The sequence below is a fragment of the Amblyomma maculatum genome, chromosome 1, assembly GCF_055883805.1.
Source record: "Amblyomma maculatum isolate TAMU_Amacu chromosome 1, ASM5588380v1, whole genome shotgun sequence".
In the NCBI taxonomy this organism is placed as follows: domain Eukaryota; kingdom Metazoa; phylum Arthropoda; class Arachnida; order Ixodida; family Ixodidae; genus Amblyomma; species Amblyomma maculatum.
In genome coordinates this window covers 105,203,116-105,216,903 of record NC_139344.1, presented here as the reverse complement: position 1 = coordinate 105,216,903, position 13,788 = coordinate 105,203,116, and the positions used below count along the sequence as shown (strand labels likewise).

Here is a 13,788-nt window from a genome sequence, read left to right as displayed (position 1 = left end):
GAATCTTGAGAGTTCCTTGGACGGCCAGAAGATCAAATCAGTCGATATTGTCGACCATAAACCCTAACTGCTCATTGGAGGGTCAAAGTCTAAAGTTAAAGCTGAGCTACTTTGGTGATCTGATGAGAAGAGAGGAGTCGCTGGAGAAAGATTTGATGTTGGGAAAGGTTGAGGGTCACCGAAGAAGGGGTAGGCAGCGAATGTGATGGTTGGATGGCATCCTCGAGGCGCTGCAGATGAAGTTATGTGATGTCAGGAAGATAGTGAGAGACCGGAAAGCGTGGTGTGATATGGTTCATAGGGTCACAAAGAGTCGGACATGACTGAACGACTGAACTGAACTGAACTTGGTATAGTAGATGTGATAGATATGGCACAGGAGTCATTGTTTAGCCTCCATGATATTTGGTTTCTCATGTTTCAGCTGAACGTGTCAAGGGAGGTAGGCCAGGCTCCCACGGCTCGTCGCTTCCATGGAGCTGCGATGGTAGCTGGTAGCATGTACATCTTTGGTGGCCTTAATGCAACAGGAGTTCTTGGTGACTTCTGGAAATTTGCCACAGACTTTTACACCTGGACTCGCGTTCCGGTAAGTGGAAGTGAAACTATCGGATTTCTGCTGAGTCAGTAAACTCTTGTAATTCGGCCTTCAAGGGACCAGGAAAAATGTTGAAATTAACCGAAAGTTTGAATTATCGAATGGGCCTGAAATTTGGCGCCATGCAAAATGATTCAGTGCTCATGCTTACAATTAGCCTATCTCTCCTTTTCCTGTTTGGCACTGTTTTGAATATGAGACTTCGCATCCTTGACATATTTGCTGTCCTCGTACATTGACGGTTCCTTGAGAGGTCTTGAGCATTCCTTGAGAGGTCTTGTATTTATGTCACTAATGGCGGCTTTGGGAATCTGCCAGTGATGGAGCCACGTGTTTTTGCTTCTTGCTTTTTTTTTTAGTTATGAAAGCAGTTTTCAATAAAAATAACATAGTTATGAAAGCATTGTTTCCAATAAAAATAACATGTTTACTATTGTGTTACACTAACCTATCATTCTAACCTGACCTACCATTTCCCTTCAGTGTCCCTTTAATGTTTTTTTTTTTTGTGCCATGTATTCTTCTTTGCATTGCCAAGAATGTACCCCTGTTACGTAATCTCTCTCTGTACCCCAACCTTCGATACATAAGGCTTGATAATGATGACAGAATGCTTGCAGGCTTTATCGTAGCCTTGGTGGTGACATTTCAGGGGATTTGATATGGTGAATTGTTATCATGCTGAGATTTTCTAGCACAATAAGCAAGCCAAGGTTGTTGGGATTATTTCGGAGCTCTTTGTCATACGGTGACTCACAGTCCACAATGTAACTTTGGCACATGAAAACTTAGCTACTTTTAATGATTAAAAGTCTGATAGTTGGGTGAATATGAGGATATGAATAAAAAATGAGCTAAGGCAGCAATTGAGTTTGAGATATCAGAGTGATAATTTAATGAATGATTGACTACACTCCTTGAATAAATTATTGCAACATGGTGTTGTCTACACATGTCTATATGTGCATAGTGCATGTAGTAATAGGTTTGAAAATATGACTGCAATGTCTGCACTTGAATCATGCATTATTCTTGTGTGTGGGGGGTGACATTTTTTTTCCAGACAACTCCAGATGTGCCAGCCTTGGCAGGTCTCACATTGACCAACGTGGACAATCAGCAGCTGGTGCTCATTGGAGGCTTTTCTCCAGAGTATGGATTCCAGGACAAAACACTTGCATACAGCATTGAGGCCATGGACTGGCGTGTCCTCAACACCACAGGCACTGTTCCCATTGGTAGGGAGGCAGTTTATCATTTTGGAAAGAGTGAGGTCTTATTCATAAATTTATTAATCCTTCCTCATCATTCCTAATGAAAAGATTTTTGGGTAGGTTGAAAAAATATTCAGCTGTAAAAAAATGTTTTGAACATTTCATTCATCATTTACTGTTCAAACTAATCTTAAAGGCCAACTGCAACAAAATTTTATTTTGGCTACAATGCCTCCTAATGTGCTTGTATTGGAAAACTAATCCTAACAAAGTTTCATAGTTCTCAGGAAACCAGTTACATAGTTGCAAGCATTTCAAAAGCTATACTAATATGACGCTAAACCTTTATGTAACGAACCTCCATGTAGCGAATTCCTCGATATTAAAGTTTTTGAATTCCCCAACGCCGCCCCCTTTGAAGTGTGTGTATATTTGAAGACTCCATGTAATCAATATGTCGCGGCGGTTGACCTTGATAAAACGAACTCGTGGTGCCCACTACCACTTAGTGCTGAAATACTGTAAATTTGGCAGAGCCTTGCAAATTTAAGGAGGATAAAACACGAACTGACATGAGAGGAATGTCTGCATTAGGAACGAGCGAACAGCAGTCCAGCCGATCAGCTGATACAATGAGCCTTGTTCCAGCGCCAACGGTGCACCAACAGGGCAATCGCAGCAGTCTCCACTGCCTTCGCTTTTGGAACGTGACACAACAAGGGCTCATGCTTAAAAGTGCCAAAAAAAATAACAGAACAAAGAAAAAAATACACAGGGCGAGTAGTGTGTCCATCGCTGCCACGCAGTTGCTCACGAGCTCCTGCACATCGGAAGTGGGAACAGTGTAGCGTGCCGACGACACGAGGCAGAGTTGGTTTCCTCGGGCAACGGTTGTGGGCTAGTGGGAATATATGTGAAGGCGCAGGCACTTTCTTGCTCGGTGGCGGCTAGAACTGCGCGAACGCACGTGCTCCCCGAGACTGATTACTCCTCTACCCTACTTTCCCCGCTCCCTCGTAGACGCATTGCACGAGCTGCGGCATCCTCCGCATCCTCTGCGTGATGGCAAAACATTTTTTTGCCTCTATAATCACAAATAATTCTGATTTACTGTAAGCACTTTCAAGGTGGTTACCCTTACAATCAATTCTTAATCTGGTTTTTGTACTACAGTCGAACCCGGTTATATCGAACCCGGATATATCGAATTTTGGTTATATCGAACTCACGGAATATCCCCTTGAAAATCCCATGTAAAAGTATAGGAAAGCCGCTTCATATATCGAACTTAATTTCACCGGTCGTTTGATATATTGAACTCCGCACCACGCACTGGAAAGTGTGCCTTCCCCAAAGATGATATTGCATCACCCTTGGCCGTTTGCCACGTGACATTTTCAAGCCACGCACGGAAGGAATGAGAGGGGACAGTTCGGCGATGGCTGGTCTGGGCAGCGCTGCGCCCATTCCCCAAAGGCGCGCGCATCTGCATTTGTCGTTTCCCTCGCGCCAACACATGACGTTTGCAAGCCATGTGCGTGGGTGTGCCCATTCTTTTGCCGAGCTCTCTCCTTCAGCACGCGCTACGCATACGCCAGGCCAGCTCAGCCCGTTTTCAGACAGACGTCGGACGCTTTCTCCAGCGTCTGTTGCGAACCCTCTGCGCGCGGCGGCTGACGTGGCTATGGCGCCCGCGGACGTTAAGAAGCTGCAGCTCTCTTTCTTCTTCTCTCTTTTTTTTTTTTTTGTCATTCTTTTTTATCGTGCTGTTCGGACGTTAAGAAGCGGCAGGTTCCTTTCTTTTTTCTTTTTTTTTTTGGCAGGAGTCGTTTATCCTTGCATGTATGAATCAACGTAAGCACGCTGATAAGCATGTGATAAATCGAACCAGGCTTGTCCAATCGAGCCATCACGGGCACTCTGCCAAGTGCGCTCCTGGCCACCGCAGGAGCTATCAAAAGATAAACGCGCCCCGACGTTATCGCTGCGCAGCATCTTGGCATGCTGCCAAGAAATGAGCTGTAGATGAGACGACCGAAATGGAGTGATGCGCGCCATCGACATGCAAGCGAAAACGCTCGCGATTTCTGCCGCGGCGACACAGTAACCTTGTTTTGAGCTGTCGCGGTGGCTCAAGCGGCCACTCTGTCGCTGCCGCTCGTCGCTGAGATTGCTCAATCGCTTGCATGTGAGCGAGCTGGCCTTAACGATTTTTTTTTTTTTTTTTTTTTCAAATTCTTGGGTGCAAAAGTGGAGGGGGGGTTCATTATGCGAGTGGGTTGGTTACGCGACAAATACGGTATCGTTTTTCCGCATCGTAAGTGCCGTCACAAACCGATTTCTGTATATCGAATTATCGATATATCGAACTATTTCGCGATCCCCTTCAAGTTCGATATATCCTGGTTCGACTGTACATTGTCCTTTTGAGTCTTCATGTGAAACTGTATAGTATAACGAAAACCTGGATGTAATGAAAAATTGTGGACACCAGGTAAATTACTAGCTGGTAATAAGTACTTATGGCACTTCTGTTTTAGAGAAATAGTGTTCAAGCACTTTTATGCTTTTGGAAGAGCTATAAACATCTCCTAAAATGAAAACAATTTGGTTTAGGAGGAAGTTTTGTTGCTTATTCATTATTTAGCGCTCTTGACAAGCTCTTAGAAATTGGTTGACGAGCAGAACGGTGCAGTGTGAAATCAGGTGAAATCATTTCTAAATATTGCCCTGTGCCTTCTTGTTGCAGGTGTGTATGGGCATACTAGCAACTACCATCGGCCAACTCAAAGTATTTACGTGTTTGGAGGCATCGTGTACTCCGTAGATCGGCCACTTGTTTCGGACCACCTGTATGTGCTGCACATGCCGAGCCGACGATGGTCCCGTTTGCCTCCTGATGATCGTGCAAATCCAGCTTACTCTAGAGTAAGGATGCCCACTAAGATGAAAATTTTGGTGATTTTTAGTGGTGTGCAAATATTCGAAGTTTCAAATGGCTTGTGGATAGCATTTACTGTTCGATTCAATTTGCACCACATCTTTATTATCTGAAGCACTTGAATAGTAATTCATGTCTAAACGTGACAGCGCATTCAGATGGATTGCCGTAACTTTATCTTGTCACCCTGCTTCACTTACCATTCCCCCATAAATTCAACAGCCAGCATGTAGCAAAACTCCACAGGCTGTAATGTCGAGCTTTGTTTGAATAAAACCTGTGCGATGGCAGCCATGTGCTGTGGTGCAGCCACTGCGCTCGCGAGTCATAAAACGTGAGTGCAGCACCACGCAGCATGTGATCATGGTGTGCCATGCCAATGACTGACTGTGAAATGAAAGTGGACGGTGCCAGCATTCCTCAAGTTTTTGATAACTACGATACAAGACGATGCGAACACCAGTGGTACTTGCAGAGGATAACAGAACAGGCAAAACTGTTTTCACGTGCATTGCTGTGGTTGTTTCCCAGTGACCACTTTTATGCTTCACAATTTTCGTGTATTAAAATCTAGCCTAGCACCTTCGGCCATGCAGGTGCATGAGGGAACATGATAAGGATAGTTGCCACATTTGTGTTCAGTTCGCGAGCTGTCTTGTTGTGCTCCGTTGCACTGCCCTGCACGCTCACCCTCGGATAATCAAACGCTGATATCACCCCTCTAGTAAGATACAGTAGAATCTCGATAAACGGAACCTCAAGGGACCGGGAAAATATGTTCCGTTTATCAGGAGTTTCGTTTAAAGAGAGAATAGGTTCAGCATTACGCAATCCGCTTCCGCGTGAACCCTACGCGGCTGGCGCGCGCGTGCCCAGTTGGCAGTCTCAGCGGATCTCAATTTGCGAAATCTAGGTAATAAGGAGAACGGTACACTATGAGAACAAACTTTATTAGAGAAAAATAAGCAGTGAATTTTTGTTCCAGTAGTACTAGTACTGAAATTTAAAAAAAAAATGTCAAAAGAGTGGGAATTACCACTTATTGGCTAGTGAAAAAGGATTTTATATTTGCTTGTTTGAGCTCTCGCAGCTGTTTTTTGTTAATGGCATCACCCATACTTGACAGGCTGTGCAGAAACACTTCCGAACCTTCTTCTCGTTGGAAGAAACTCTTCCAACTCTTCGTGAAGCCACCACTCTCGAAGTCGTTGATGATCTCCATATTCCTTTCCAACGCAAGTGCATTGTGCGGTCGTTTTTGCGCTGCCATCGGACCGAACAAAAGCTCTAGGGCTCTAGGGCTTAGGCCTAACTGAACACAACCGCCGTGAACGCGAGCGAGCGATGCGGAGGGCAGTGTACGAGCAAACCGGAAACCGCCGGAGACGGAAACCGGAGTGGTGACGCGGGGAGGAGAAGGAGGGGAGCATTAATGCGTACCGTGATGGCACTGCGCTTGTCCAACTAGTTGCGGTTTCGAGTTTTTCGGTTCCGTTAATGCGGTGGTCGCAAAATTTGAGTTCCGATTAACGAGATTTTTTTTACATTGGCTTAATACAAAACCAACCAATCGCGAGGCGTTTGTTCCGTGTAAGCGGTAGTTCCATTTAACCGATTTCCGTTTATCGAGATTCTACTGTATATACTATGTGGCCACCTTACAGTACTTCAAAACATCTATTAATTTTCTGTCAATTCATCTTATTAGACATTGTTCACTGAACAAAATTATGTATTCAGAGCATAGTAAACTGTGTATATGTAACTTGTCTTCAACAGTCTAACTACTGTTACCACTACTTTGTTCCCCCCCTTAATTACTTCTTTGTAGGCTTTAGATATATAGTCAAACCTCGATATAACGAACACGCATATAAAGAATTATTGAATATATCGAACTCTTCCGAATTATTTTTGTCAAACACATGTATTTTTAACTTCCCATAGCGAACGCAGTTCGGCATAAAACGGATATTATGAACTTCGCGATGCCAAGCACTACCTCACTTTAATCGCAGGAGGCAGGCTTCGTTGCACTACATGTGTGTTGTGCGGCGCAGCAAAAGTTCAGGACTACCTCACAGGCACTGACAGCACCACAGATGCCACGACGGCATTGGGAGTTGACAGCCAAAGAAATACATCGCCTCCGAGATCACCTCCACGCGCCTGTTTGTGCGCACGGAGGTGATCTCGAAGGCCATGAGAAATGGTTCGCATTTCACAATCGCTGACAGCGCTACTTCAGCAGCGGCGGCAGCGGCGCAATCGAATATTGCTTTTGCCTTTTTGGTTTTTGCGTCTTTTGCGTTTTTTGGTTTTAGTGTTAGCAGCGGCGTTGCGGCGTGGGCCATGCCTGTCGTAGTCATAGCATTCGGCGGAGGCTGCGTCGGTCGTCGTATCGAGTGTGGTGCACGGGTGTGCGTAGTGCTGTGATAGCGGTGAATGTGAAAAAAGAGCAGCACTGACGTTTACAAGAGGAAACTGATTGACACTCTTCTCATGAAGCTTCTTATGAAGCAGGACTTGAAGATCGACTTGCTGGGAGCATTAAAGCGGCATGGGGCAGCGTGAAAGGCGAAACGATTGCCAACTGCTTTCGGCACGCAGGTTTTGTTCCAGCAGAGGCCCGTGCATCAAATGACGATGGGGACGATCCTGCTGTACTGACGGCTGTACTGTACTGACGGACCACGGCTGTACTGACGGACGCCGGAATCGCTGTGGAAGTTTCTGAACATCCCGCAGACGAAGCTCAGGCTGACCCTGCAGACGATGAGAACATTCCAACTTCACAAGAAGCGCTTGCTGTATTGGATTTACTACGCCGCCGCTGCAGTGCTATTGAGAGCAGTGGGTTTGCCCTTGTTGAGTGTTTGCAAACTGTGGAACAAGGCATGATACGGAACGTGATCAACACAAAAAAGTAGGCCGCGATAACGCAGTTCTTTGCGCGTAAATAAATGGACGTGACCCAAGTCGGCACCCTCCGAGTTGCTGTGCCTTCTCTGATTGAATTTCGCTGCTCTTGCGTGTATTTTCTACGAAATTTTATATTACGAATTATGGATAGAGCGAACTATTTTTTTATTTTTCAACTGTTCGCTATAACGAGGTTTTACTGTATACTAAATTATGCTCACCGTGGGTAAAAAGAAAATTTCAAGTACATCTTTCTTTCACAACTGTGCAGTATAGGAAAGCATTTGCTTTAATTTAATCTACAGCCGACCCGCATATATTGAACCCGGGTATATCGAATCATTGTTTATGCCAAACAGCCTGAATGTTTCTTTGCAAATTCCATACATAAGTACAGTAAAACCTAATTAATTCAAACTCACCTAATTTGAAATCCAAGATAATGCAGAGAATTTCTAGGGTCCCCGAATTTCTAATGCAAATTTAACCATACAATTTGAAGCAGCCAGCTGCACCAGCCCTGTTAGTTCGAAGGTTTTCTGTGCTTTGCTATGATGCTCGATCCCAATTTTGCTGCAAACCAATGAAGTGACAGCACTTCAGAACCAAATTGGCACTGCAAAGCTATGCTAATGTTTATATGCCACCCCGCCGGGGTGGTGCAGTGGTTACGGCGCTCGACTACTGTTCCCAAGGATGCGGGATCGAATCCCGACCTCGGCGGCCTCTTTTCGATAGAGGCGAAAAGCAAGGCGCCCGTGTGCTGTGCGATGTCAGTGCACGTTAAAGAACCCCAGGTAGTCGAAATTTCCGGAGTCCTCCACTACGGCGTCTCTCATAGCCTGAGTCGCTTTGGGACGTTAAACCCCACAAACCAACCAACCATGTTTATATGCCGTAGTGCCCCAAACTTAGAGCTCCCAGCACAGAAGACCACTCTGTGGTACAGCTTGCCAACTGCCAAAGTGCGCCCCTGCAGAGTTGGAGACATGCTTCACTGGGCACAGTGCCAGCGGCCTTGACAGGATCACCGGCAACGGCTTGCTCGCCCCGTCCAGTTATGCAAACCTGATTTTCAGTACCTGCGTGGTGGAGGCGCTGCCTACTGCCACGAACTCACTGGAAAGCGTGATGATAGCAGCGAGCGCCTTTTTGAGCGAACGGTGCTAAAAAGCCAGCGTCATGATTGCAGCTGACCATGTGCTTTCATTGATGATTGCTACATAAAACAAAGAAGAGGGGAGAGTACGTCCAGCATATTCTCGCAATGAATCTCTTTTGCCCGGGCTAGAATTTTTGCTTTGTTTGGTTAATTTGAAAACCCGGTTAGTTCGAACATTTTTCTCAATCTCAATGACTTCGAATTAACAAGGTTTTACTGTACACTAGTGTTATTCGCGAAACATTTCATATACCAAACTGTACGCCGTGCCCATGCAAGTAGCGCTTCTCCTAATGGCACTGCCTAGATGTCTGTGCACATGGAGCCAGGTTGTCTGGCAGCGCTGATGCTGTAAAACCGCATGATGCGATTAACATAGAGTCCACTTGAAAGGGACCTCCAGTTTGGCATGCTTGTTTTAAACATGACGCTGCTGTTATGCGGGGAAGCCAGCGTTCGGTGCACAAGTCGCCATATGGTGAAGCCAGCCTAGCCAACCGAAGACTTGAGTCTGCTCTCATGTCGCCAGCTTCACTGCTGAAGACGAAGCAGAAATCCACTGTACCCAATTTTAATTTAGTTGTAATTGCGTTTATAGTGTACTAGTAACAGAATTAGACCTCTTATGATCGACAGTGGCTTTTTCCAAGGCATGGCCCGCGGCAGCCCCAACTCCAATGGCATTTTTGCTGTGCAGCACGAGATCCAATGATTTAGTCTCGCCCACGGAGCGGCATGTGAGGGTGCACGCAGAGCCCCCCTCCCCTTTCTCGACACTTGGAGCAAGGTGCGGCTGGGCGCACGGCTGCCAGTATGCCAGTGGGCTACATGTTGCTGCAGATAGTGTGTTCTTAGTATGGGTACATCATATTCACGCTTATGTGCTACAGAGGAGCACATTTATTGGGACATTTTGTATATCGAGTTCGACTGTACTTGTATTGATGTTTGAAACTGTGGAAAATTATGTGATTCAATTCGCAGCAGATTTTTACTATCTGTACTTGCCTCACGGCCAAATATTTTATATACGCACACCTTTACTAACTTGTAGATGCTTTAGGTATCCTTTAGTTGCATGCAGCCAATGGGCATGCCTCTGCACCTACAGAAGATTCTGTATTGTAACATTTGTTCAGATTTGTGTTATTTGTTGAGAGAAGCAGTAATAGTGCGTTTACATAGTAAATGATTAGAAGTAAAAATTAGCAGCTGTGCTGGGGAAAGCTTTGTCGCAGTATTTTAAATCTGAACATGACTCAGTGCCCAGCCAAAGTCTCCATTTGAATCTTTTCTGCAAATAGGGCAGAGCATTACCACATGCAGTTTTACAAGAAACAAATTACTGTTAATAGCATTGTGTGGATGTTTAAGGGCACAGACAGAAACCTAACAGGAGGCCTTGGCTTTTTGAATTTTTTTTACTCGTGCTGTCTACCACTCATCACGAAAAATTACCACCAACGTGAGTGAGGCCGTAAGTGGCATACAGTTCAGCTTTTCGTTGTGAAGCCGATTCACAGTCAAGTTAGTTAGTGTGTTTTTTTTGGGGGGAGGGGGGGGGGCACATGAAGCTTCGTTCATCCTGTCAGGAACAGGCACCGTTGCAAGGAGCCTATTGCCTGCAGCTGGGCCAAGACTACCCAGACCCTACAAATAAGTTGGCTCGGCACATAGTCGACCGCCCAATTTCAAATGACCATTTTTGGGGAAAAGTGTCAACTTACGTGTGGCAGTTATAATCATTTTATTGGTGTGCTAAGAAGCTCTTTTTATTTCCTGATTTTTATTTCGAGGTTGCTGCACAGATGCACGAAGTTGATGTTGTTTGCACTCACTGAAAGTGTTTGTCTTCATCAAAAATCACATGCGATGAAGTGTATATATGTGTGTGTATATATATATATATATTTAGTCTGTGGCAAGAAAACTTTGTTTCCCACGTTGTTAGTGTTATGATGCAAGGGTTGAGTTCATCGAGTTCGTTTTAACAAGAGTCTATTGTTAGTAGACCAGCTCACTACTAGGCTATTATTTTTAATTGCAGATTATAGGAAAGCGCCATGCATTATTGAGCAAGATGAGGAAACAGAGCTGACGGGATGAGTGGAAAGGCAAGACAGACACATGCGCTGTCTGTCATGCCTTTTCACTCGTCCTGTCTGTTAGCGCTGCTTCCTCATTTCGTTCAACATGAACCGACCAGCCCGACAAAGTCCTCACCTTGCATTACCATATTTCTACCTATCCTGAAAATTGTCTTTGCAATCCTCTTTTTCTTTGGCTAGATATCTCCTCGCTACTTCCATGCTTCGGCCTCAACTGATAACTCCCTGTTTATTCTGGGAGGTCGTAATGGCTCTGGGGAAGCTATTATGGAACCATTTGCCTATGACTTCAGCTGCAATCACTGGATTCCACTTGATGGGCCTTGTAAGTATAGGGTTATTTGTTTAAATGCACTTCTTGAACTGTTTCTTAAACAGGGCTCTTAGCTTCCACGCTACCGCTGCAAGGAAGTAATGAGATAACTGCTACTTTCATTGCTACATCTAGGCACAGTATATTTATGTGGTCAGCATGAATTATGTGTCGCATTTCAGCTACTTGAGGCCATTGCTTGCCATCCTGGGCGAGAGCACAAAACACACGTATGGTTATATGTCATCATCATTATCAGCCTTGGTACATTCGCTGCAGGGCAAAGGCCTCTCACATATCCTTCCGGTTATCCCGGTCCTGTGTCAGCTGACTAAAGTAAACTTTTTTAAAACCCGTTGTTTGATTATGGTGACAAACAATGGACACAGGCCATCATGCATGCATTCCTGCAGCAGGGTAGCCTAAGCATAGCCCGAATCGCACCATTACTTTAGTATTGTTAATAATATTGAATGTAAAAAAAAGCCATAACGATAATAAAAAGCACAATAAATAATAACCTTTATTATTATGGCACTCAAGCGTTGCTCTGAGAAGTATGCGAGGTGAAGACGGAAAGGCAGTTGCCCATATGCCACTGCATCTGCTGGCTGGTCTATCCAGAACAGGGAGTTTGAACACACACAGGCATAATAAGCAGACAAGAGTATACTACCTACTGCCTTTGCAGAGGTGTTATGCTGAAATGGAGAGACTCAAAGTCATAACTCGGCAGTGCTTAGTTAGCCCAGGTTTCAGTTAGAGGAAAGAGGGTGCCGAAGGATGTGGACAGGAAGGCTTTTATGGCTGCTGGGAGTAGGAAATGTTCATGGTGGATTTGGAGTTCTTGTTCAGTTGGAGAATGGGGTTGTACAGTTAGCCCTGCAGCAGACAACACGAGAACTTCACCCGGTCAACTACTCATTTGTACACAAGGGACTGCCAGTCCATGTGCCAGAGGTGATACTTGTATGAAGCTGAGCTAGTAGGTAGTCTGGGACTGTGAGATGAGAGTTGCATTGTTAGGAAAAAGGGAAAGGTTCAGGCTGTCATTCATTATTTGTCGGTGTAATAAGATGTGATTTGTTGCATTTATCATAGATTGTGAAGGGACATGGCACGAAGTTAAGTTAGAAGCCATCGTGCAGTCTTAGGAGCACTTCAGCCCTTCTCCCACTTGCAAAGCAGTCTGTGACATGACACAGAACCTCGTGGCTTGACTCTGCTGCAAAATGTTGAATGAGATGGTTCTTGGTTATCGTGGCCTACAGCTGCATTTCCATAATTACAGAACGAAAGATGGAACAGTGTTTTTTTTTCTTTTGTCCCGTCCGTCTCACTATAATCATGAAATACTGTCACTAACTCACCTGACAACTAGTTTCCTGCGCTACTCTTGAAAGCAGCGAAACATTGAGACTGCGCCTTCTGTGTGCAGTTTCAATGAGCTCCAGGAGTGATCGGCAGTGCTCTCATTGTCTGCAGTAACTTTAGGATTTATAGATGCACATCTCCATTGCAAGCGTTGGACATATCATAGAGAAAATTGAAGTATTTTTGTTTTCATGAAGTCGTTTTGCCTTCCAGAGCAGCTTCATAAACTTGAGCATTTTCATTGTTGTGCTTCATTAACTTGTCCCCATTAATTATAAAGGGCTCTTTGATGCTAGTCTTAAAGCCTCTGATTGTGTGTTGCCTTCAAGCATATTTTTTTTAAAGTCTGGGGGACGCACATTCCATGTATAAAGAGAGTAGGCTTGTTCAAGTTGAAGCAACAAAATGATCAGTGAATATTGATTGCTAAACCATAATGAGAGTTGTCTGCCAGTAGACGGGTTTGGTATCTCCACCTTTGGGTCGTGGGTATGTATTTTGTACACTTTCTGCCTGGGTGTTGGATCCCCACACCTATCGCATTTCTATTGCAGTAGAATCTCGATGTGAATCTCATGGTGTCACAAAGAAATTTATGTCATGCAAAAATTCTTATCAAAACAAACAAAATATTTATGGAGAAGCGTAGGAAATGCATTCACATAGATCCGTTTATGGCTGAGGGAATATATTTACAGTTGTACAGCCACAGCTCACTGCTCATGGTTCATACAGCCTGACTGATTATTGCGACATCGGCAGTGTGCGGGCCGCACATGCCGCAAGCTGTTCGCAGTGGGTACAGAGGGACTAGCGATTGCGATGTTGGCATTATGTGAGCCGTGTGCCACCGTAAACTGCTCTCTGTGTGTGCAGTATAACTAGAGGTTGCAAAGTTAATGATGGGCAGACAGCGCGTAGTGCTCGAGGTTACAGCTGCAGCTCAGGTGTTCATAGTACTAAAAAATGAAAATGGTGAGAAAATTTACATCTGATATGCCTGCTGTTGGCACTTTAGCATTTCCTGGCATTGCAACTAGGCTTTGAGATATTAATAGCTTAAGACCAATCTGGACATTGGCAGTACATTTTTGTTAAAGCTCTGCACCACAGCTCTTGGGTAATAAGTAGTAAAAGTGCACTTCCTTGGTACCGT

General features: G+C 44.7%; 1 protein-coding gene across 3 annotated transcripts in view; it reads left to right on the top strand.

The window, feature by feature from the left end:
- The window catches only part of Megf8 (multiple EGF like domains 8), a 211,678-nt gene that overhangs the window by 111,181 nt on the left and 86,709 nt on the right, over positions 1–13,788 (top strand). For all 3 annotated transcript variants that reach the window (XM_084588754.1, XM_084588753.1, XM_084588756.1), the window contains exons 22-25: positions 425–589; positions 1,662–1,836; positions 4,562–4,740; positions 11,126–11,270. In XM_084588754.1, the coding sequence (XP_084444880.1) occupies positions 425–589; positions 1,662–1,836; positions 4,562–4,740; positions 11,126–11,270 (664 nt within the window). The remainder of the gene's footprint in view (positions 1–424; positions 590–1,661; positions 1,837–4,561; positions 4,741–11,125; positions 11,271–13,788) is intronic.